General features: G+C 43.6%; 1 protein-coding gene and 1 long non-coding RNA gene across 3 annotated transcripts; both read left to right on the top strand.

The window, feature by feature from the left end:
• Nucleotides 1–3,242: 3,242 nt before the first annotated feature.
• LOC308464704 lies at nucleotides 3,243–7,512 on the top strand. Its single transcript, XR_013980134.1, has 3 exons — nucleotides 3,243–3,426; nucleotides 4,220–4,339; nucleotides 7,290–7,512. It is a non-coding gene; the product is annotated as an uncharacterized lncRNA (long non-coding RNA).
• A 1,926-nt stretch (nucleotides 7,513–9,438) lies between these two features.
• LOC308464619 (cytotoxin KJC3-like) lies at nucleotides 9,439–13,896 on the top strand. Of its 2 annotated transcripts, none has more exons than XM_080984066.1 (3): nucleotides 9,439–9,455; nucleotides 12,452–12,574; nucleotides 13,605–13,896. In XM_080984066.1, exons 1-3 carry the CDS (start codon nucleotides 9,449–9,451, stop codon nucleotides 13,742–13,744), a joined length of 270 nt encoding a protein of 89 aa, XP_080840192.1. In that variant the 5' UTR covers nucleotides 9,439–9,448; the 3' UTR covers nucleotides 13,745–13,896. The 2 variants fall into 2 exon arrangements, with proteins under 2 accessions (XP_080840192.1, XP_080840191.1); XM_080984065.1 differs by lacking the exon at nucleotides 9,439–9,455 and adding an exon at nucleotides 9,510–9,603.
• The last annotated feature ends 12,196 nt before the right edge of the window (nucleotides 13,897–26,092 follow it).

The following is a 26,092-nucleotide window of genomic DNA, read 5'->3' as shown; positions in this document are numbered from 1 at the left end:
TGTCCAGACTGGGGTTTTTTTGGGTTGTTGTTGTTGTTTTACAGAATCCTTTATAGGAAGCTCTTTATTTCCCCTTACCTGCTTATATTTGACTTTGAGACCCTCTGCTTCTCTCCTCGTGGTCTCTTGGAAGAAGTAACGGAAGATGAGCAGAGTTCTGGCAATAGGTTTCATAGCTCTGCTGTACTTTGATACAGGTCAGTCCCTGGGGCAAGAGTAAGGAAGGGCCCATAGTTCTGTGGTAGAGCATCTGCTTGGCATGCAGAAGGTCTCAGGGTCAATTCCTGGCATTTCCAGGTATGGCTGGGAGACACCCTACCCTGAATTTCTCGAAAACTGTTGTCAATCAGTATAGGCAGTACTGAGCTAGTTAGACTTGTTACAATGCAGGTGTGAATGTGTTTTCATGGTAGCTCGGGTTAAGAACTTAATTCGTTCTGGAGGTCTGTTCTTAACCTGAAACTGTTCTTAACCTGAAGCACCACTTTAGCTAATGGGGCCTCCCGCTGCCACCTCACCGCCGGAGCACGATTTCTGTTCTCATCCTGAAGCAAAGTTCTTAACCCGTGGTACTATTTCTGGGTTAGCAGAGTCTGTAACCTGAAGCATCTGTAACCTGAGGTACCACTGTAATAGCAAAACATTTTAGAAGGGATTATTAGGTTGGAATTCACTTAGTTAATTTTGATCACTCTGTCATCCAGATTGGAAAACAGCAGAAGAGAAAGCTGTGAATAGAAGCAAGTGTGATGAGCTGCGTTGTTAAATTAAAGGTGAAAAATTAATAGCTTTATTAGATATGGAGTGATTTCTTTTGAGGAAAGGTCACTATTACTTGCACTCACACATGTGGATTTTTCAACACAGCCCTCCAACCAAATAATATGTACAAAAATGCATACATTACTGGAAAGCATTGCTATAAATGCATATGTTGTTGCTGTTGTTCATTCCATTTATATACTTCCCTCTATCAGAAGATTCCAGGCCAATGTACAACATTTAAAACACATTACAGAACATCAGTGATTAAAAACATAATACAAAACATACTGACAGACAGCCCAGTAATAAAATAGTCATCATAATAACAGTTCCCTCCCCGACACTTTCACAGGCCATAGATTATTTGATAGCCACAAAGAGGGTAAGGATTTGCTGAACCAGCAAACCGAACTGGAATACAAAAAAGGGAGGCGTGAGGAGGTCCGGGAAACAAGCTAATGAAAAATACGTAATGGAAAGATTGAGTTGTTTTTAACCATTTTTATTTTGTATTTTCTTCTTTTTTTATTTTTATTTTGTAATATTTTGAAAATCTTAATAAATATCTTATAAAAAAAATAGATTATTTGATAGCCATAGGCCTGGGTAGAGACAATGACAAAAATGCATTATATTAGAGAAAATTGAGGGCAAGTGTGTATATTAAGAGGAATTCACACTAAAACACTTCTGCCTTGTAATGACTAAAAAATAAATAAATCTCAATCTGTTGGGGAAATGTAGGGTTGCCATATTATATTTCAAAAATCCTGAAACAAAAGTTGATGTTGGCTCTGTCCAGGAAATTTTGGATGTATGGTGACCCGTTCCTGCCTAGCTGTCCGATTTTGAAAGGAGCTACATTCTGTTGATTCTCTCCCCCCCCCCCCGCCCCATATCTGTGGGTTGGAACCATTTCTTTAGAAGGGAATGCCTTCTACCTTGAGAATTAGGGAAGCTTTTAATATTTGATGAATCATTGTATTTTAACATTCTGCTGGAAGCCGAATATTGTATTATTATAATTATACTGGGCATAATATTTCACCAGCTGCACCCCATTGTAGTGTTTCAGTGAGGAGGGTCATGTGTCCCACTTTACAGAAGAGGGTTCTTTATCTGAAGAGCAGTCTCTACATCCAGAGCTGTCCAGACTCTATCCAGTTTAAGGATTGTGGAGCATAATAAGGGAGAGACTGGGACTTGAAGCTGACCAGCAACAGTTAGCACCTAGAAATAAAACCAAGCAGACACAAAGACACAAAGGTCAGTTTTCACCACTGTGGTGAGATTGATTGGACTGATGCTTTTAAACATTTATAGAGCAGCTTTCATACAAAATAACAAGATGACTTACAAGATAAGACCAATGCAGTAAAATACTAAAGGAAAAGAAAGATAACCAAATACCACAGATACCCAGAAGTTCCAGTAGAGCTGGAGATCTTTTTTATTTTGATCTCCGTATGGGATAGCTGTACATTCCTGCATCACAGGGAGTTGGATTAGATTATTATCAGGTCCCTTCCAGCTCTAGATTGATTCCATGAAATTGCAGTAAGTATCACTAAAACTGCATCATGATACAGAGAGAGGGAGGAGAGAGAGTTTGTGTTTTGCTTTTGCACTATTTTTGGACTATTTATTTACATACTGATTGATTGATTGATTGATTGATTGATTGAAAGAAAGAAAAACCATCAAAGTAAGTTACAAAAACATATTCCCATTAGTTAGGGTTGCCATATTTCTAGAAGTAAGATTCACAAAAGTTATTGAGCTTTTTTTGGGGGGGGGAGGGGGATGAAACTCAAAACTCAAAGACGCTACATTACCCCAGCTACCACAAACAATGAGTAGACTTGATGGGAGTTGTAGGCCAACGCATCTGGAGGGTACCTGGTTTAGTGGATCTATGATTTGCTGCCCTTCTAAGTTCCCTAACACAAATGGCATCTCTGACTGCTTCCCCTACACACACAGCTTAACAAGTGCATATACATAACATTAACAAAGCATTGCAAAAGCAATCTTGACATGATTGTACCTGTGATTCCTTTTGAGCATGTCCTGTACTGATGCACTCATTTAATCAGGTACATCTCTTGCAATTAAGATAAACAGCAGAAAGGGGGAAAGCAGAGAGGAGCCACCATCCATGAAATTCAAACACAAAGCTCATGTTGAGATTTTAATATTTGCACGCTCTTCTCCAACCTGAGGATTATTATGGGGAGTAGGGTGCATTTTCTTAGCATGGCTCCAGGTAAGTAGGGCCCTGAGGGCAAAGGAAAGGCTACTGCACCCCAGAGGAAGCATGCACAGCCAACCCCTCCTACTCTGGCCCTGCTACGAATCTGAGCAACCCTTACGAATTTGAGCAATTTTATTGGCAAAAAACTTTGCAAATGTCCGTGAGCCTCTAGATGTTCTACACCCTCACTGCCAACTTGCTTCTAATAAACTCACCAGGACCCAGGTGCAATGTTAGAATCACCCACTCTGTTCTTACCATCACCCAGTGTAGGAAGCTTGCAATTTTTCTCCTTCTCTCCTTTTATTTAACTTGGCTTCTCTCCCTCCTTTGGCTTGAAAGAAGGAAACTAAGGATGTGCAAAGTTCTGATAATAGGCTTCCTAGCCCTTCTCTACCTTGATTCAGGTAAGTCCAGGGTTTTTCTTCAGCTAGAACTCTCCAGAACTCAGTTCTGACACCTCTCAGGTGGGCACCATTGCCATTCTAAGACAATGATGGAGGTGTTCATCATGAATTCGGGCACCTCTGTTTCTAGAAAAATAGCACTGGGTAAGTCTCAGAGTCAAGAACAAAACATTACAGAGTAGAACTACAAAGCAGATGCTCTACCACTTGGCTACAGCCCTTCCTTCAAAAGGAAGAGGGCCTTCTTGGTAGTGGCACTGGCCTTCCCAAAGAAGTTAATCAAGCACCATCTTCGGGATACCATCTTTGTGGCTCCCCGGGCTTTTAAAAATGGCATGCTTTACAGTCTGGGTCTCACAGTTTTAATTAAGGTTTTTTTTACACTGTGTTTTAATTGTGTTTTGATTTTAAAAATAAGTTTCTTAAAGTTCCCTATTGTTATATACTGAATTGTAAAGAGTTTGTTCTGGCACTTGCTTGCTCTATCGGCTTTGTGAACTGCCAAAGGAAGTCCTATAATGGGGCAACTATATGAGCAGTAATAAAAAAAACCGAGACCCTAGGTAAGAATCTGAATAGAGCAAGAGGTTCAAACGGGCACCACTCCACTTCTCAGATGTGTCCTTCATCCCTGTCCCAACCACTGAGGTTACCTTTTCATGGTTTCATCCACCATTGCATGTCTTGCTATTCAAAGAGGGTTTAGCTATATACCATTCACTTCCTGGGAGCCACTCTCTAACCAGTCGTTTGCTTAACATTTTCTTCTCCTCTTTTCATTCTCCCTGCCAAGCTGAAGCCCTCTGGTGCCTCTACTGTCCGAATGTTGAGTATGATAATAGTTGTTCGACCATCCAAGAAATTTGCGATGCAGGAAATGACAGATACTGCTTCACACGAATGACTATTCAACGTGAGTCCAGTAGAAACAGTTTAATGCTTGAGAGTGGCAGAGGGATGATTTGTTCCTTTGCTTGTTTAGACTAAATCCCGCTTTCCAGTCCCAAGAGGCTATCGAAGAGGCTAAGAGCCCCTCCTGACATCCTTTTCACAGTGCATTCATGGTAATTTGTGCTTATGAAGCTCTTGTAACCTCCTACTCTTAATGTTTTATGCTTCAAATGTTCTGCGGGCTTTTATGTCTCACTTTTGCTGCAATGTAGCCCCTCCAAACTGCAGTAATGTGGGAGCCCTGGGGAAGTCACACAGAACAACTAAAGAAACAGTATGATGTGTGAATTGTCCAGTATATAAGGTTGCCACCCATCCCTTAAAATATGGAATCGTCCCTTTTTTTCAAAGTAAATTGCTGTGTCCCATATTGATTTAATATGAGATGCAATTTTTTTCCCTGCATTTGAAGTTATCATCCCCTCCCTCCCACCTCCCTCTTCCTTCACTGGTCCTTTAAGGTACTTCATTCCCCACCACCCCCACCACCTTTTTGTCCCAGCTGCAGAGCCATGGGCAGGCAGAGCTTGTGCGGGCAAATGGTGGGTTGGGGGGGGAGGAGAGCAAGAGTTTGTGCTGACAGAAGTGGGAGAGTGAGAGCAAGAGCCGCTGGCATGTCAGGTGGGGCAGCAAGGAAGGGCAGCTGGCCGAAGAGCAAGATCTGAAGAACAAGAAATCACAGACACAGCATCCAGAGCTTAGTGGAGCAGCTAAAAGGTGAGGGCCCTTGCCCACAAAACTCCTTTCTTGTGCAGTAAACAGTGGTGCTGACTTGGCTCAAATTCTTTCTCCCTGATTGCTTCGTATGTAGAAGGCCCCCACCCTCCAATTATGATTACAGTGGTACCTCAAAAGTAGAGCAGAATCCATTCTGGAAGTCCGTTCGACTTCCAAAACATTCGGGAACCAAACAGGGGTGGAGGAAGGGGGCGTTGGGGGCAGTCTGCCCCGGGTGTCATCACTGAGGGGGATGACATTTGGTGTGCTGCCCGCCTGCGACTCCCAAGCCTATCCCAAGCCACCAGGGGGAGAGGTGGAGCTGCACCGCCTTGCCAGCAGCCTTCCCCCCTTCCCCCTTTGTTCTGACAGCTTGGGGGAGGCTTGGGAGTCGTGGGTGGGCAGTGCGCCGTTGCCCCCTGCTCCCGGGCTGCTTCTGGGGGGCGGAGAGCCTCCCCAGAGCTGTCAAAAGGAAGAGGGAAGGGAGGAAGGCTGCTGGCAAAGTGGCTTCCTACCCCCGCCCAGGAAGCAGCCTGCCATGGGCGGCTCGCCCCCTGGGACGCTCACCCTGCCCCCATGGGTCCAACCTCGGGTGCACAGCATGTGCGCTGCTCCAGGTGCCGGAGCGGCTAGCTCCACCTCTGGAACCAATGTGGAGCTTCTGAGTGGCTGCAGGCGCTTCCTGCAGCCAATCGGAAGCCATGGAAGCGGCATTGGACACTCAGGTTCCAAAGAACGTTCACAAACCGGAACACTCACTTCCGGGTTTGCGGTGTTCAGGAGCCAAAACTTTCGACTCGCAAGATGTTCATCAACCAAGGTACAGCTGTACTTCCCTTCTTGCCTTGCCTGGCCACTCCTCGCCATTTAAGTGTAACTCAGAGGAGCGCATCTCCCTCCTTTTTTCTTTCCTGCAAGCTGCACTTAACATGGCTCACACACCATGCAGCCTTCTTCTGACTTCCCCACTGGTGAGGGGAAGGTGATCAGGCATTCCTGCACCCATCTCCCTGCCACCTCCCTCTCCCTTCTAACTTCCAGTAAGCAACAGTGCCAGAACCATCAAAGGTCAAGTGTGTGATGGTGCCTTGCCATACTGTCTTCTCCTGTTTGTCCATCTCTCTTGGTGGAAGCTACAGTAGGTGCTGTCACACACTTGACACGCAGGTGTAATAAATACTAGGCAAGCAACCATATTCCGGCCACCGCCAGAGCCATTTTAAATTTTTTTTTTTTAAACTGGGCCACCTATTAGAGCAGACTTGGGGAATCTTTCTCAGCCTATTTGGGAAAACTTCTGGGAGCCATGCGCCAGTGGTGGGTGGAGCAATGCACATACATTTCCCTTTGCACATCAGACTTCTTTCTACATCTATGATCAAACGTCTCTCTCTCTCTCTCTCTCTCTCTCTCTCTCTCTCTTCTCCATTCAAGCAAGAAGGAATTATTATCAGGCTTCAATGATACATTTGCAGCAAGGTGAAAACATTCACTCAAGGAGAATGCAAAGCAAGGGCAGAGGGAGGTGTGGCCTGAAGAAAGAGGGTGTGGCTACAAAGGAATTGTGGCCTGTGCAGGGTCCCAAGGGCCAGAGAGAGGGAGAGAGTTTAGGAGGGCTACATTTGGCCCCTGAGCCTGAGGTTAGCCACCTCTGTATTGGAGACTACAAGACCACTGAAATATCTGATGGGTGACAGATGCTTTTTGGGAGGCAGGAGAACTTATTGAAGTAGGAAAATCAGCTGTGTGGGATGAAATGGTGATGTCCAACCCTCTTAATGTGAGCTGGGTTTGTGGATAATATGCTTGGCACCATCTGGTGCTTTTTCTCAATATTACTTCAGGGATGGAGCAGACATACATGGCACATCAGCTTCTAAATTGCTAGTAGGGATGGGGAGAGGGGAGCTGGATCTACACTCACCTTTTAAACGTTATTAGAACGATATTAGAAATATCATTCTAAAATGTCAAAACAGGAAATGTTCTCTTGTGCTTCCTCCCTGCTGTCTCCCTTGTTCCTGGTTCCTGGTTCCTGGTTCCAAATCGCTCTGCAGACACCGTTAAAGAGCAGAATATCATATGGCTATATGGTTATCAGAACTATTCCTTAACTCATTCTTAGCGTTAAAAACCGTGAGTGTAAATCTGCCCAGGGTCCATGATGCATTTTTCTCTGTCACATCACTCCACAGATGGCAAAGTTACAAGTGTGGATCGAGGCTGCAACAGTGACTGTCATACCTTCAAGATCATGAAAAACAACTATGAAGAACATATGTTGTGCTGTGGATACGAATTGTGCAACGATCTGGATCTCTGGAACGTATGATGAAGAAGAGCTGTTGTGATGTGTGGAAGACTTTTGCAATTTTCATAACCTTTGGACAAATAAATAAATAAATGTGTGCATTCCTAGCTATTGAGGGTGAGTCTGTGAAATCGAGAGGTTTCTAAAGTTTCTGGCTTTTGACTACTTGCATGAAATACGTTGCTGTGAGTAGTGAACCGACAATGTTCTTGTCTCTTCTAGTAAAGCCATAAAGTCATGGGACGAGTGGATGTGCGCATGAGCCCATCATCTCAGGACCCATCTCAACTCATGTGGAAAGATAAAAGACAAATATAGGGACACTTTCCTGGAAGAATATTTGCATACTGCATTGGAATGTCCCCCATCTCTCTATGTGCCCTCCTACATTGACATCATATAGTCATCTAGAGATCTTTTCTTGGAACCTGTCACAGCCCCTTAGAATCAGATGGGCTAATAAAAGGCCTACCATGAGTGGATATTTCTGGCCTGTCCACCACCACCACCACCCACACAGCACAAGCCGTTCCATTGGCTTTAACAGAATGCTTTCATCAAGCCTAAATTCAGGTCTAGCAAATGGCAGAGAAGGATTCGGCAGGTCTCTGTGCTTACCACAGTGGGCACTTCACTGACAACTCCTACCCTAGTAAATGTTATTGGGTATGATATGCATTTTCAAGCACCTTTTACTAAATTGTTAGATGAACATAAATCGATAGACCTGTCTCTTTGCTTTCAAATCCTTTTGAACATACCAGGGACTACCCGTCGCACCCCAGGTCTGGTCCTGGATCAATTTGGGGGATGGGGCAAATATTTAATTTGGGTTTCTGGTTTTTTTAAACACCCTAACTATACTTATGGATGGGAGGGACAGAGGAAGGAGACGTGAAAACAGGTGGTAAAATTCTGCTAGGTGCTCCCTTGCAAGCCACATCCCTGTGCACTAAACCCTACAACACACATTCCTCTGTCTTGAAAATATGAAACCTGGAGAGTTGGAGAAGGCAGCAGCAGGCTTGGATGGCAGCAGGCTAGCCCCTAGATATTTTGCACTAGGCCCCAGATCTCCTGTTGCATCCCACACTTTCATAACCGGCAAGTGTCCCATTTTAAGCGAGACATCCCGGATCACAGAAGCCAATCCCCACTTCTGTTTGGATCCTGGAATGTCCTATTTTTTTTGTCTGGCAATCTGGTGTGAGTCATCGTGCCAGAGAGCCAGACCGAAAGACTCACTTTGAAGCAAATCAGGAGGATTGTGCCAAAACACCTTCTGGTCTAGCGCTTTGGCGATTGTCAGCATTATCGTACCAGAATGCCTACCTTCCAGCCACTGGAGCCAACTCCAGGGGGCCGTGGGTGCTTAGGCACCCACAATAATATATTTATGGGGCTGGGCCCCCACAAAGTCAATGGGCAGTTGAAGCCCTTCGTTGTGGGCAGCCGCAATATTCGGTGCAAAATGGCACCTATTTTTCCAGCACTCTGGGGTGATCCTGTCGATGATAGCCAAAGCATCATGCCCTTCCCGACACTCCAATTTTAGGTTGGAAGACATGCCCTTTTTAATGGCATGCTTTAAATTGTCCTGGGTCAGATCAGGGACTCCAAAAACACTGGATCAGGCCCTCAAATCAGATCATGGACTCCATGCACAGCCTTAGTATCTATCAGTATAAATTTGTGATAAAATAGAGATGGTTTTCCATGAGGATTTTTTTTTTAATAGTAACAGTCCACAAATTTCTGAAGAAATGTGTACAACTGAATTAATAATTGGAAGAATGGGAAATGCAGAGAATCAAAAATCCATATATATGCCCATCCCTACTTGCAATGACAAAGGCAGGGTTTTATGGACTGCCCCAGGAATGACACCTTACATAGTATTCTTCTGCATGTACATTGAATATCTAAGGCACACAAATGAATCCCAAGCTGTTCTATGTCCTCACTGCCAATAAGGTTCAAAGAATAAACTCATTGGCCCTCAGGCAGTAAATTAAATCCACCCAAAGTGTTCTTCTTCTGATCATGCAAGGTAGGAAGGTTGCGACTTCATAACACCTGTGCTTCTATTTGACTTTGAGTCACCCTTTGCATCTCACCCCCCATTTCTTGGAAAAACGGACTAAAGATGAACAAGGTTCTTGCAGTAGGTTTTTTAGCCCTGGTCTACATTGACATGGGTAAGTTCTAGAACATATGGTGGGCATTGTTAGTATGAAAGACATTGGAAATGCTTAGTTAATTTTTTGACTAACCAGTCCAAAGGGCAGTCTCAGAAAAGAAAGGTGTCAGTAGGAATGAATGAAATTAGCAGTGTTGTTAAATTAATGAGGAAGGATTGTTATTGAGATGGGATTTACATTTGGTGTCATTCACTATCAAGTATATGAAATAGATACAATTGAACTTGCTCCTGACACCAACTATACAGCAAAAGGACTGCTTGAAATGTGAAGTTTGAGTGAATGGATGAAATTAGCTGTACAAAACAATATTTTCAAAAGGCTGCTAATGTCAGACTTCCCCACAGAAGCTGGTCAAAATGCACAGTGACTCTGTGAATGGGGAGATATTGACACTGGCTACCCTTCCTGATCCAGGTTTTGGATGAGTCCACCAATCTTTCATGCAGTTGCCAAGAAAGTTGGAAGGGGCAGCTTGTTCCCAAATGCTTCCCACTTCATATTCAAACCAGTTGAGAGATGGACAGGTCAATCCACACACACCCTTAGGCCAGGCTGTGATGGGTTATTGTTTAGCTTTTTTGGAATGAGCAGAGGCATCCTTTCACCCAGCTCTTGCAAACCTGTAAGTTTCTGAACATGCTGGTGAACAGAAGGGCTGACAGCAGCATCCACACCATCAGCAACAAATTTAAAGCCCTAAAATGAGGCGTTCTGATAGTAAGGAGGGGCTAAGACAGTTCAGGACCTGTTGAATCCCAAGTTGAATGTGTATTGTGCTGCCACAGGATCCCTTCCTCACCCAGTAACTGCACTCGCTCCAGACTGGCACCATGAATGGCAGGGCTATGGGTGTGGCAATGGACCTGCTGCTCTATACAGTCCTGCAGGTGGGAGGATGTTTAGATTGCGGTCAAAGACCTTTATTCAGCCAATGTAGCTGCGCAGAGGGCTTACTCCTTCTTAGGATCTTCCTTCGACATGAGGTCCTTAGCCCAAGTCTTGTCTCTGCAGTCAATTTGAACAAAAGCTGGTCTGACTTACCAATATATCAGGGGTTAGTGAGCAAACACAGAACACACCCTCTTGTTCATAATTCTAGAATGTATGTGTACCGAGTATAACAATCATATTCATTAGAGATTTAATTATTTAATTATGTGCTTGAATAATGGGTGATGATAATTTTGCTTTGAACAGGTAACGGGGGCCTCTGGAAATCTTGACTGCTCCCTACAGCAGAATGTTTAATAATAAAAAAATTCTATTGTATTTGAATCAACAAAAAGATTTCGTTCTCATTCCTCCAACAGACAACTAAGTAAAGAAGAATTACCATATTTTTCATTCTATAAGACGTACCAGACACACCAGACCACAAGACGCACCTAGGTTTTGGAGGAGGAAAACATGAAAAAAAATATTCTGAATCCCTCTTGCTGTTCTGGCTTCTGTGATAGCTGCGCAGCCTGCATTCGCTCCATAAGACACTCCATAGGAGGGGGGAAGTGAGTCTTATAGAGCAAAAAATATGGTACACAGTGGAATAGTATTACTTTGGATATTCTTTTGTATCTGTTAATGTGAAAAATTGCAGAAAAGGGGATGGCAAACTTCTTTTGGGGTCCAATAGAAATGGGCACAAAATATTTGTTAATAATACTCCTACTGGAATCAAGATTTTGTCCCCAGTTACAAATTAATGGTTCTTTTTGGATTGCTTTTTAGCTGGTTCATATTGCATCACAGTGTGGTATGCTGGCTTGACAGCCATGGACAGAAAGTCTCTGCAGAGAGTGGTGAATACAGCACATGATATCATGGGCTGTCCCTTGAGTCTGCTAGATGACATCGCAAGGGATTGTTGCCTTAGGAGAGCGAGAAAAATTCTTGGGGATGATTCACACCTCGGCCAGCACCTCTTTAATCTTCTACCCTCAGGCAGGAGATATAGAAATATAATCAGTCATACCAACAGGCTAAAAAATAGCTTCTATCCATGGGCTGTTAGGCTGTTGAACAGAAAATAACATAGTGCAACTGATTTGCGAGGTGATGTGTTGTGCAATGAGCACACAGAGTGCAATGAGATTGAATGTTTGGGGGGAGGGAGACTTGGTTAATTTCATTGTACACAGGTTGTACATTGACAATAAAGGTATTATATTATTATTATTATTCTTTAGGAGAAAGAAACATACAGTATGTAGACCCAGGGAGTTGCAACTCGGTGAAACACTTTTATTGCACACATCAAAATTGCAGTCCCTAACACACATGCACAGATTCTCAATCATACTCACAAACTCTGCACCAATAGCTGATCAGGCTATGGCAAGAGGACGGGTGGCAGCCATTGCAGCACTGGGAACTTGGTACACTTTTCCACTGGAAAGTCCCTTCTTTATATACTTTCTACCAGACATTCCAGCTCTAGTGATTCACTGCCATGTGTTCCTTGCCAAAGTTGTTTACCACGTAGTTCATCACAACCTCATTACTCAATCTGGTTCAACACCTGTCCTTGTATCTCTCTTTGTATGTCAAGTCTCATGAGCTTAGCACTTCTTCCTCCCTTTGCTTGCCAACCTTATCAGTTCCACAAGTCTTAGCGAGACTCCATTTTAGGGTGGTGTTCTTCATCCTAAAAATAGGCCTACACTCATTTCTCCATTCATACCACAAATCTCTAATGAATATGATTGTTATACTCATTACATAGGTCATTCACACCTCCATCCTTTGTTTCCACCCCCCCCCCCAAAAAAAATGGTGGTGCCTGTTTGTCTTGGGACCAATCTCAATTTATCCATTGCTTAATATTCTTCCTTTCTCTTCTTCTTAGCTGTTGGAAGTTTTGTGTGTCATTACTGTCGGAAGGTTAAAACCGATAACACATGTGTCCATGCTGCAAAAACTTGCAGGGCTGGGCAATATAAATTCTGCTACACTCAGCTGATTGCTAAAGGTGAGTACCCTAATAGGAATGATTAGAGATGCTGTCTTTGCCTTTGTAAAGATGGAGGAATCTGTACCTTTTGATTCTCTCAGTTTTTCCAATCTTAACATAATGAAACATTAAGCATTTTTAAAAACTTCCCTATACAGGGCTTCCTTCAGATGTCTTCTAAAGGTTATATAGTTACTTATCTCCTTGGCTCAGAGGTCACATAACTCCATACCCTCCAACATTTATGCAATGAAAATAGAGACATCCTAAAGAAAAGCGGGACGCGGGTTAAACCACAGAGCCTAGGATTTGCAAATCAGAAGGTCGGTGGTTCGAATCCCCGCAACCGGGGTGAGCTCCCGTTGCTCGGTCCCTGCTCTTGCCAACCTAGCAGTTCGAAAGTACGTCGAAGTGCAAGTAGATAAATAGGTACCACTCCGGCGGGAAGGTAAACGGCGTTTCTGTGCGCTGCTCGGTTTGCCAGAAGTGGCTTAGTCATGCTGGCCACATGACCCGGAAGCTGTACACCGGCTCCCTCGGCCAATAAAGTGAGATGAGTGCCGTAACCCCAGAGTCAGCCACGACTGGACCTAATGGTCAGGGGTCCCTTTACCTTTAAAGAAAAGTGGGACATTCCAGGATAAAATCAGAAACCAGGATGGCTTCTGTAAATTCAAGACTGCCCTTGGAAAATAAGGGACTTGTAGATATAACCCAACATAAATAAAAACATTGGTTTAAATCAGGCATAGGCAAATTCAGCCCTCCAGATGTTTTTGGGACTACAACTCCCATGATCCCTAGCTAACAGGACCAGTGGTCAGAGATGATGGGAATTGTAGTCCCAAAAGATCTGGAGGGCCGAGTTTGCCTATGCCTGGTTTAAATCAAATATGCACAATAGGATTAGATGCCTGGGTTTGTTCTGCCTTTAAAAAATGGTCCATAACAGGCACTGAAGACAACACAGTAAATGTTTCGCTCCTGTTAGTAACCATGCTGCAGCCATAGTAGATAACCATGATGCCTTTTTCTCCTTCTTTCCCAGGGCTTTCTGTTGTCAATGTGGATCGGGGCTGTACTATGAAGTGTGAAACCGTCAGGTACAGGAAAACCGGACTGGAAAAATATATGCTGTGCTGTAACACAGACCGTTGCAACCGCCACAACATCTGGGTCAAGGAATAATAAAGGAATAAAGGAATAATAAAACTTTGTTGAAGATGGATTAGTCAGGTCAACTGGATGTCTACTACTGTCAAGCAGGGATCCTCATACCCACCCCGTGGCCTCAACCTGTGGCCCCCAGATTAGGGCAAGTTGCCCTGTGCTGCCCCAGAGTCCATCCTCCTTGGCCCAGATCCATCTCCAAAACAAGCAGAACTAAGGGCTTTAAAAACTTGGCAAGTGCACAGCATTGTGCAGAATCAGATCCTGGAGGACCTAATCCCACGTGCTTCTGGCCAGTGCTTCTTCATGAACAGTTTCCATGCATGCAAGACAAACAAATTGCAAAGGGCAGGAATATCCTACTTCCCTTATGTCCAGGCTTTGCATTCTGCCTGCTTTTGCTTCATACCTGATGTCCTCCGCCTGCCACATCTCATTTGTGGCCAGTCCATTCTGTTTCATCTGTAGGCCCAAAGCCCTCAGAATATGCCTGATTTGGCTTGTGTCTCTGCCAAATTCAGTGCAGAGCCCTAATGCCCACAGACTCTGGCTTTCCTTTCCTTTTTTAAATTAAAAAAACCGCTCTGTTGCCAACTTGCTGCAAGCAACAAACCTATTTTTGCTGCAGTTCCATATTCTCCAACATTCATCGGCGGAAAATAGGGACATTTCTCACTCCCCCACAACTGACCCTCCTTGACCCCCCCCCCAATTTTTTTCCCTCCGCCCCCGCTGAGCATTTATTATCATAAGAAGGGCACAAAGCACACATCCCCTCCACTGTCCTGAGAAAATCCCTTAATCTCAATTTTATTTTATTTTATTTATTAGATTTCCAAAAAAAAGGGGGGGGGGACACACACACCAATAAATAAATTTTAGAATGGGGCAAGATTAGATGTGGAAGCACAAAGCATTAAAAAAAGAAAAGAAATACTCCTTGCACTCCACTCTGCTCCCTCTTTCGTCCCACCCAGGGTGGCCCTGCCTTCTGCCAGCCCGTCAGAGCCAGTGTATCACATAGGGCTGGATCTCAGTGGCCACAGCCTCTCCTCATCCATGCCTACTCTCCAGCAGCTACTATGGGCTGGCCAGGGAAGGAGGTTGGCAGCGGCAGCCATGCAGAGGCAATGGTATGCTCCCTCGTAGCCAGAGCTGCCATACTGCCATCGCTCAGGACAATCACTGGCTCATTCTCCTCAAGCTCAGCAGCACTGGTGGGGAAAATAGGGACATTCCATGATCAAATCAGAACCAAGGGTGGCTTTTGTAATTCTGGGACTGTCCCTGGAAAATTGGGACACTTGGATGGTATGCAGTGCTAGTAATTATGCTGATATGGCACTGTGTCATAAATTACAATGGTGGAGAAGTGTGCACTCGAGAAGTCCATCTCAAAGAACAAGCAAGCTTTTCAAGCCCATTTTTCTCTGGCTTGGTCAAAAATCTAAACTAAAGGAACATCCCTTCTGGTTATGGCTGCAGATCTGAGATTCCAGGGCCCAAACTTGGAAATTACAAAAGAATGAAATATGGCCATTAGGAGGGTTGGCAATGGAATGGTTTACTGCCTATTGTTACAAACTGTGATGTTTATTTTTTTAGTTCTGATACTTTTTGTGTGCCTTTATACCGGTAAATTGCATTATAGTACCAAAAAAAATCTGCAAGAGAAAAGGTAACTTTCATACAGAATATTACTATGCAGAGTATTGCTATTTTTGTAAGTCACACTGCCTCATTTTTGGGGGGGAATACTAATAAAATTACTAATACTAATAATGCAAAAAATAATAATAATATGGGTACTCAGATAAATAGGAACAACAACAACATTTTTAATTAGCTCTTATTAAAGCTTTTCTGTTTTGAAACAAACAGATAAACAGGGGAAACCATCCTATTAGAGAAGTTAACCAGCAAACTCAAAGTACCACGGAGACAAGCAAAGGAGGGCAACTTCACACTAGGGTGATTCCTCTTTATCACATCACAGCACAACAAAACAACATCAACATTTGAAACAGCTGAAGCAAAAAGGAATGCTACAGAAGATTTCAGTAGATCCCTAGTTGTGACCCTAATTTAGCCCAATGATGTGTTCCCATTCTGGGTGTTTGCAGAGTCAGAGGTTGATTCATAACAATTCAAGAGCATAAGATGAGCCCACTGGATCAGGCCAGTGTTCTGCTCTCACAGTGGCTGACCAGATGCCTGTGGGAAGATGGCAAGTAGGACCCAAACACATTAGTACCCTCCTTGCCTGTGGTTTCCAGCAACTGGCATTCAGAGGCATCATGTCTCTGACACTCAAGGGATCACAATCACGTGGCAGGAAATTATTCATACCCACAAAGACTACACATGGCTAGCATACCAGTCAAATGTCCCAATTAAAACAGGACATCCCGGTTTGGAGGAGCCGTGCTCTCACACAGGTCATGTGGCTTCTGGGGGAGTGCAGCCCTGGAAGATGTGCATCCTGCTTTTGCATGTTGGGGGTTATGGGCTAAGTGCCACAACTACTCTTAGGTGCCTTGGTACATCTGTGTCAAGACTGATGAGACGCCGATAAGTGTACATCAGGGGAATGGTATCTGGTGTCTGACACAGGTAAGGTCTGTCCTCTGTGGAGACCTGTACCAGCCAGGAGGCAAGAATCAGAGGCAGGGGGAACTTCAGAGATGGGGGAAGAGGAGGAATAGACAGACCACCCTCTCCTATATCACTTTCTCCCAGAACCAGGAAAGGATTGAAGCAGGAAGCCAGCCCTGTATTAGGAAATTTTCAATGTCTAATGTTTTACAACTATTTATGTGCTGTAAGCCACCCAGAGTGGCTGAGGAAACCAAGCCATATGGCCAGGGTATAAATAATAAAATTATTATTATTATTATTATTATTATTATTATTATTGCAGAAGCAGCCTCCATGCCCACAGCCTGTTGGAGGAAGGTACATAAACGTGAGGAGGGGGAGTGGTCCCCATTTTTGCTGCAACTGCTCCATAGAGCGCAGACATGGGAATAGCTGCCTAGATTCCAGATTGGTGTGAAGCAACTGTAGAAGCAACTGCCATGTGTTTTCTTTGAAGATAAGGAGATAATTTCTCTGCCATGTTCGTTCCTTGGCTGGGGAGCACCCTTGACAATCTGCCGTCATGAGTTACACATTTCAGAACATGCATTTACCGTGTTTTAATATGAGCGTTGAGAGACGTGGATACAAAATGTACCGTCTGTGGGGGCTTACTTTTACTTGCTGTCATTTTGGATAAAAGTGGTGGGTGTGAAAGGAGGGTGAGGGCGATGTGTACCTGTGTTTCTTGGTTGCATAATCAGTGGAGGTTCAAAGGAGGAGGAGATATTTACCAATTCTTCCTCCAGCACATGAGAGACTTGGAAAATGTCCATAAGCTACTAGACGTTCTATCCCCTCACTGCCAACTTGCCTCCTAATCAACTCTTCAGGACCCAGGTGCAATGTTAGAGTCACCCACTCTGTTCTACCATCACCCAGTGTAGGAAGCTTGCAATTTTTCTCCTTGTTTCCTTTCATTTAACTTAGATTCTCTTCCTTCTTTGGCCTGAAAGAAGTAAACTAAGGATGAACAAAATTCTGGTCATGGGTTTCCTAGCCCTTCTCTACATTGATTCAGGTAAATCCCAGAGGCAAGAAGAACAAAACGTTATAGAGCGGAACCAATGAGCAGAAGCCATTGGGGAGAGCTGAGGCTTTGCTCCATAGATCAAAATGCATTGCACGGAAGTTGATTGATAGGTAAATCTTGGACTGTTGCTATAATCCTAAAGCACACTTACAGCGAAGGAAGCCTCATTGAACACATGGGACCAACTTCATAGTAAACATACTATGAAACAAGTTAGATATGAAACAAGGGCCTGCCCACCACAAAAGGTTTACAAAGTTCAGTTGTTGCAAAAGTTTGCCAGTGTTAATTTTATGCATTTTTAAAAATCACCATGGTATTTAACAATAATATCTTATGTCCTTTAGAGGAGAAATTGTGAATTGCAGAATTTTAAATACTCGTCATCATCCTTGGCTTCACTCAATACAGTGGTACCTCGGGTTAAATACTTAATTCGTTCCGGAGGTCCGTACTTAACCTGAAACTGTTCTTAACCTGAAGCACCACGTTAGCTAATGGGGCCTCCTATTGCTGCCGCACTGCCGGAGCACTATTTCTGTTCTCATCCTGAAGCAAAGTTCTTAACCTAAAGCACTATTTCTGGGTTAGTGGAGTCTGTAACCTGAAGCGTATGTAACCTGAAGCGTATGTAAGCCGATGTACCACTGTATTTATTTATAACACTCTTCCATTTTCTTCTAGTTCTGAGGGTGGGGGGTGGGGAGGGGCCTCAAAAGTGGAGTAGCCTAGGGCCTCTCTTCATCTAAATCTGGCCCTGCCTTGACCTCAGCCGCCATGTTTCCCCTTACTTCATAGAATCATAGAATAGAATCATAGAATCATAGAGTTGGAAGAGACCACAAGGGCCATTGAGTCCAACCCCCTGCCAAGCAGGAAACACCATCAGAGCACTCCTGACATATGATTGTCAAGCCTCTGCTTAAAGACCTCCAAAGAAGGAGACTCCACCACACTCCTTGGCAGCAAATTCCACTGTCGAACAGCTCTTACTGTCAGGAAGTTCTTCCTAATGTTTAGGTGGAATCTTCTTTCTTGTAGTTTGGATCCATTGCTCCGTGTCTGCTTCTCTGGAGCAGCAGAAAACAACCTTTCTCCCTCCTCTATGTGACATCCTTCTATATATTTGAACATGGCTATCATATCACCCCTTAACCTCCTCTTCTCCAGGCTAAACATGCCCAGCTCCCTTAGCCGTTCCTCATAAGGCATCGTTTCCAGGCCTTTGACCATTTTGGTTGCCCTCCTCTGGACACGTTCCAGTTTGTCAGTGTCCTTCTTGAACTGTGGTGCCCAGAACTGGACACAGTACTCCAGGTGAGGTCTGACCAGAGCAGAATACAGTGGCACTATTACTTCCCTTGATCTAGATGCTATACTCCTATTGATGCAGCCCAGAATTGCATTGGCTTTTTTAGCTGCCGCATCACACTGTTGGCTCATGTCAAGTTTGTGGTCAACCAAGACTCCTAGATCCTTTTCACATGTACTGCTCTCAAGCCAGGTGTCACCCATCTTATATTTGTGCCTCTCATTTTTTTTTGCCCAAGTGCAATACTTTACATTTCTCCCTGTTAAAATTCATCTTGTTTGTTTTTGCCCAGTTCTCTAATCTGTCAAGGTCGTTTTGAAGTGTGATCCTGTCCTCTGGGGTGTTAGCCACCCCTCCCAGTTTGGTGTCATCTGCAAATTTGATCAGGATGCCCTTGAGTCCATCATCCAAGTCGTTGATAAAGATGTTGAATAAGACCGGGCCCAAGACAGATCCCTGTGGCACCCCACTAGTCACTCTTCTCCAGGATGAAGAGGAACCATTGATGAGCACCCTTTGGGTTCGGTCAGTCAGCCAGTTACAAATCCACTGAGTGGTAGCATAGTCAAGACCGCATTTTACCAGCTTCTTTACAAGAATATCATGGGGCACCTTGTCAAATGCCTTGCTGAAATCAAGGTAGGCTACATCCACTGCGTTCCCTTCATCTACCAGGCTTGTAATTCTGTCAAAAAACGAGATCAGGTTAGTCTGTCATGACTTATTTTTCAGAAATCCATGCTGACTATTGGTGATCACAGCATTCCTTTCTAGGTGCTCACAGACTGTTTGCTTAATGATCTGCTCCAGAATCTTCCCTGGTATTGATGTCAGACTGACTGGGCGGTAATTATTTGGGTCCTCTCTTTTCCCCTTTTTGAAAATAGGGACAACATTTGCCCTCCTCCAGTCTGCCGGGACTTCGCCTGTTCTCCAGGAATTCTCAAAGATGACTGCCAGTGGTTCTGAGATCACATCTGCCAGTTCTTTTAATACTCTTGGATGCAGTTCATCTGGCCCTGGAGACTTGAATACATCTAAACTAGCCAAGTATTCTTGTACTATCTCCTTAGTTATTCTGGGCTGTGTTTCCTCTGCTGAATCATTTGCTCCAAATTCTTCAGGTCAGGCATTGTTTTCTTTATCGGAGAAGACTGAGGCAAAGAAGGCATTGAGGAGTTCAGCCCTTTCTGTGTCCCCTGTTTGCATTTCACCATCTTCTCCTCTGAGTGACCCCACTGTTTCTTTGTTCTTCCTTTTGCTACGAACATACCCATAAAAGCCTTTTTTGTTGCTTTTAACCTCTCTAGCAAGCTTGAGTTCATTCTGTGCTTTAGCTTTTCTGACTTTGTGTCTACACGTGCTGGCTATTTGTTTGAATTCCTCTTTGGTGGTTTCCCCCCTTTTCCATTTTTTGTTTTTTTTTTTGTTTTTGTTTTTTTAAATAATTTTTATTAAAGTTTTAAACAACAAAAGAAAAAAAACAACACACACAAAAGACAATACAAAACTCAACCATAAAAAACAAAAAACATAACAATTAAAAACAAACTCTCTTTTCCATTTCCAATTTTAAATTACTTATTTTCTGAACTTCCTCATACCTCCCTCTTTTGTATTCCAATCCACATTATTTGTCCAGCAGTTTCTTTTCCACTTTTTTAATCCCAATCTTTAGTTTAATAAAATGTTAAAATATATAACTTCAACTTTTTTAAAACCTAATCCTTGATCTTAATATCATATAACGTTAAAATTTTCCCTTTTAATATCAAATTTCCATTTCTTTAAACATCTTTAATCTTGATCTTTAATCTTAATCTATCATTAACTTTAACCTGTGCAGCTGGAAACCACTTATTTTCAGTCCAACATCACTTTAACTTTCCTTAATTTTGCAATGTTTCTGAAGATAGTCTTTGAATTTCTTCCAGTCTTCCTCCATCGACTCTTCTCCCTGGTCACGGATTCTACCAGTCATTTCCGCCAATTCCATATAGTCCATAAGTTTCATCTGCCATTCCTCCAGTGTGGGAAGTTCTTGTGTCTTCCAATACTTTGCGATGAGTATTCTTGCTGCTGTTGTTGCATACATAAAGAAAGTTCTATCCTTTTTTAACACCATTTGGCCGGCTATGCCCAGGAGAAAGGCCTCTGGTTTCTTAGGGAAGGTATACTTAAATACCTTTTTAATTCATTATATATCATTTCCCAGAAAGCCTTAATCTTTGGGCACGTCCACCAAAGGTGAAAAAATGTACCTTCAGTTTCTTTACATTTCCAACATTTGTTATCGGGCAAGTGATAGATTTTCGCAAGCTTGACTGGGGTTATGTACCACCTGTATATCATTTTCATAATATTCTCTCTTAAGGCATTACATGCCGTAAATTTCATACCTGTGGTCCATAACTGTTCCCAGTCAGCAAACATAATGTTATGTCCAACATCCTGTGCCCATTTAATCATAGCCGATTTTACCGTTTCATCTTGAGTATTCCATTTCAGCAGCAAGTTATACATTCTTGACAAATTCTTAGTCATGGGTTCTAACAATTCTGTTTCTAATTTGGATCTTTCCACCTGGAAGCCAATTTTCCTGTCCAATTTAAATACCTCCATTATCTGATAATAATGAAGCCAGTCTCGCACTTTGTTTTTTTTTTTTTTTTTTTTGTACACATCCTTTTTTAATCTTAACTCAGTTAAAAGTTCTTTAGATAGCCACCCTGGCTTCTTTAGGCACCTTCCATGTTTCCGTCTCATTGGTATTGCCTGAAGTTGTGCTTTTACTATCTCCCTCTTAACAAACTCCCAGCCATCATGAACTCCCTTTCCTTTTAGTATTACTGTCCATGGGATCTCACTCAGCACTTCCCTAAGTTTTATGAAGTCGGCTTTCTTAAAGTCAAGAAATTGAGTCCTAGTATGCTTGGCTGCTCCTTTCCGCTGTACAGTGGTGCCCCGCAAGACGAATGCCTCGCAAGACGGAAAACCCGCTAGACGAAAGGGTTTTCCGTTTTGGAGGTGCTTCGCAAAACGAATTCCCTATGTGCTTGCTTCGCAAGACGAAAATGTCTTGCGAGTTCCTGCGGGGTTTTTTTCCTTCCCCCCCCCCCTTTTTCCCAAGCCGCTAAACCGCTTATCAGCTGATGGCTAAGCCGCTTAACAGCTGATGCTAAGCCGCTTATCAGCTGATCGTTAAGCCGCTTATCAGCTTATCGTTAAGCCACTTATCAGCTGATGTTAAGCCGCTTATCAGCTTATCGTTAAGCCGCTTATCAGCTGATCCACTAAGCCTGCTAAGCCGCTAATACTGTAGCACTAATCCGCTAAACCACTAATGGGCTTGCTTCGCAAGACGAAAAAACCCGCAAGACGAAGAGACTCGCGGAACGGATTCTTTTCGTCTTGCGAGGCACCACTGTATAGTAAACTTCAGAAGAGCATGATCACTCGCGCCTAATGATCCTTCCACTTCTACCCCACTAACCAGGTCATCAACATTGGTTAGGACCAGATCTAAAATGGCTGTCCCTCTTGTTGCTTCTCCCACTTTCTGGACAATGAAGTTGTCTGCAAGGCCAGTGAGGAATCTGTTTGACCTTATGCTCTTGGCTGAGTTTGACATCCAACAAATATCCGGGTAATTGAAGTCCCCCATTACTACTATCTCCCTTCCTTTTGCATGCTTGGCCATCTGTTCCAGGAAGGCATCATCTATGTCCTCCGTTTGGCTTGGGGATCTATAGTAAACTCCCACAATGAGGTCACTGTTATTCTTCTCTCCCTTAATTTTGACCCAAATGCTCTCACTTTGGCTTTGAGGTTCTAAATCTTGGATCTCTTCACAGGTATACACATCCCTGACATATAACGCCACTCCTCCTCCTTTCTTGTCTGGTCTGTTTCTCTGAAATAGATTGTATCCCTCCATTATTACATTCCAATCGTGGGACTTATCCCACCAGGTTTCAGTGATGCCTATTATGTCATATTTAGTTTGCTGTACCAAGAGCTCAAGCTCATCTTGTTTATTTCCCATGCTTTGCGCATTAGTGTACAGACATTGAAGTCCATTAATCATTCCCCCGTGTCTCTTATTTAAGGATTTTTTCCTCCCACCACTAGGTCTGCATGCTGTTTGCTCCATTTGGTCTATGACATTTGGATGATCATCTTCATCAATTGATAGACTCCTACCTTCAGGAGCACTGTCCCCCTCCCCCACATTAGTCAGTTTAAAGCCCTCCTGATGAGGTTTCTGAGATTTTTGGCAAAAACATTCCTCCCAACCGTTGTGAGGTGCAGCCCATCGCTTGCCAGAAGTCCATCTTCAAGAAACTGCAGTCCGTGATCTAAGAATCCAAACCGTTCCTGTTTACACCATTTGCGAAGCCAGCTGTTCACTTCCACTATTTTCCCCTCTCTCCCTGGGCCACGTCGTTCAACTGGGAGGACAGATGAGATGACAATTTGTGCATTTAATTGCTTCAATTTCCTGCCCAGAGCCTCGTAGTCTCTTTTGATCTTCTGGAGGCTATTGCTTGCAGTGTCATTGGTTCCCACATGAACCAAGAGGAAGGGGTATTTGTCAGTGGGTTTTATGATTCCTTGCAGTCGTTCAGTTACATCTTGGATCTTAGCCCCGGGGAGACAGCACACTTCCCGAGACATCTTGTCAGGCCCACAGATCGCTGCTTCTGTTCCCTTCAGTAGGAAATCCCCTATCACCACTAGGGGATAGAGCCCTGCAAGCTCTGATAAGCTCCTCCCACAGCTAATCACCTGCCTCAACAGAAACCCTGCCCTCTCTGACCTTTGCACAGGGAGAGCAGCTAATCAGCCACAAAGAAACACACACACAAGAAAACCCTTTTTGCTCCTTCTTCAGCTGCTGCCCTGCAAGCTTGTGTGCAAGCAGGAGGGGGTGGGGATCCCTCAGCTGCAGTCCAGAAGATCTCAGTTTCACCCTTTGCATTAGTGCAGGCATGTTCACGTCATCAAATCATGCCTCAGTTGTCATGCTATCTGTTGCTGCTGCTGCATGTTGTATTCCCCATCATCTGGGGCAACAGGTTGACAAAGGCTGCTGTAGAGTCTCAGGAGTTGAAGCAGCCCAGGAAAGGAGATGCCAAATAATAATGGAGAGCTTGTTTCTTTGAAGCTTGGCCACAGTCACAGTTCTTTTCTGTCTCCTCAACACCTAAGTGTAAATGTACATTTAGTAACAACCCCTTAAGCTTTGATGAATGACTCATTACACTGCTAGCAACTCTCCTAAGAAGAGGCTTCATCACATATTCATACGCCTCATCACATATTAATACGCTGTCCTGCCCTTTTCCAGAGAATTGGCAAACACAAGCTGGGGTTCAATCATGGTTATAAAGCAGTTGTGTCTGTCATAATGTTTACACAAGTATGCACGCTACAGTCAAGGCAGCACCTGTGGCCCCTGTACCAGCATGGAAAGAACCTGGCCATGACATTCACCTACGCCATTCTTCCACAAGTTCATGGAAGACTTACAAATGTCCATCATGAGTCACTAGGTGTTCTGCATCTTCACTAACCATAAGATTCTAGCGGCCCACCCACTAGCCCTCAAGGATGCTAATTAAATCTAGCCACTCTGTTCTTCCCATAGTCCAGTGTGGGAAGCTTGCACCCCTCAAACCCCTCCCCTCCCCCCTCATCTGCCTTTATCTAAGTTTGATTGCTTTTTCTTGTTTTTGTCCTCAGTCTTGGTAAAAAATGGAAGTAAAGCTAAACATCCTTCTGGCAATACATTTCTTCATCCTTCTGTACCTTGAGGCAGGTAAGTCCAAGGCAAAATAACAAAACACTCTAGAGGGGAATTACTAGGAGAGAGCTATTGGGAATTGCTTAATTTATGTAGTTCATCCAATTCTGGGAATTCTGAGATGTCAGTTGCAAAAGGGAAAAGTCTCAGTACAAGTATCTGAAATGAACAATGCTTTCCAGAGATGGAAAGAAGATAAAGTCCTGACCAGAGAAGAATGGCAGATTAAGTTGATGGATTATGCCGAAATGGCAAAAATGACCTGAAGAATCAGAAATCAGGAAAACCAAAACTTTAATAAAGAAAGGGGGAAATTTATAATTTATCTTAAAAACCATTGTAAACAGTTAAAATTGTTCATAGGATTAGAATAACACATGTAGTTTAATGGTAAATTTTGGATATAATGGAGGTGTAAAAGATTTGGGATATTATAAAAGATGCAGGAGGAAACGATTAACAATAGGACCCACAAAGGGGAGGAGGGAAATCCAGGAGATTCTATGGAATCTTGTCTTTATGTTGTATGTTGGATATGTGATTGTAAAACTGTAATTTGAAAAAACAAAATATTTTTTTTAAAAAAATGAAATGAATTGTGCTGTGTAGTAGTTCTGGGTGTAAAACAGATAGCTGTATTATATACGGAGTGACTGCTTTTGTGAAGCAGCTAACACTGTGTGCAGTGATTTATATGAAACTGATGTCTGTGCATGAGTTTGTTTCTGGGGATCAGATTGCACGTCAAGGTGCATTGCAAATATACCATAATCATAAGATATGCCTTGAGCATTTGTTCCTGAAATGTCTGGTTTCTGTTCATGAAGTGTATGCACTGAAAAGGATTCATCATACTTTATGACTGACTCAGCAGGCTTTACAGACCCAGCCAGTTTAAGTATTGTCCAAGCGACGTCACCCAGTTACTTTGTATATCTCGTTCTGCATATTCTTCCAGGCAGGACTACTTTGCCCCGTGGGGCAGGGGCTCAGGTGGGGCATCATCTCCCTGCAGAGCTCCCGCAAGATCTCACAGGACTGAGATTATTCCATGGGATCTCGCAGAGTGGGGAAGGGCCATGAGCCTTTAAAAGGCCTTGGCCCTGAGACGTCAGGACCAGTTTGCCCTGTAAGCTGCCCACCCACCCTTGGTGTTGGAACCTCACTGAGATACTTTGGGTGGCTTCTTGACAGATCCAGACGGAAGTTGCACCCTCTCAGCTCTCACCTGGACTCATCCCCCTCTTCTCACACCCTCTCGCCCTGTGAGAACTTCCCTTACTCGCATCTCACACCGAGTCTTCAAATTGCCCTTCCCCTTCATCTGTGTACAGTTCTTACCAAAATACAATGAGAGAGAATCATAATATAATAATGAAAATAAACTACCAAGGGAGAGGGGATGCAGGTGGCGCTGAGGATTAAACCACAGAGCCTAGGACTTGCTGATCAGAAGATCGGCGGTTCGAATCCCCGCGACGGGGTGAGCTCCCGTTGCTCGGTCCCTGCTCCTGCCAACCTAGCAGTTCGAAAGCACGTCAAAGTGCAAGTAGATAAATAGGTACTGCTCCGGCGGGA

Source organism: Podarcis pityusensis (genome assembly GCF_964106645.2).
Source record: "Podarcis pityusensis genome assembly, chromosome: 15".
In the NCBI taxonomy this organism is placed as follows: Eukaryota; Metazoa; Chordata; class Lepidosauria; order Squamata; family Lacertidae; genus Podarcis; species Podarcis pityusensis.
This window is presented reverse-complemented; position numbering and strand designations above follow the sequence as displayed.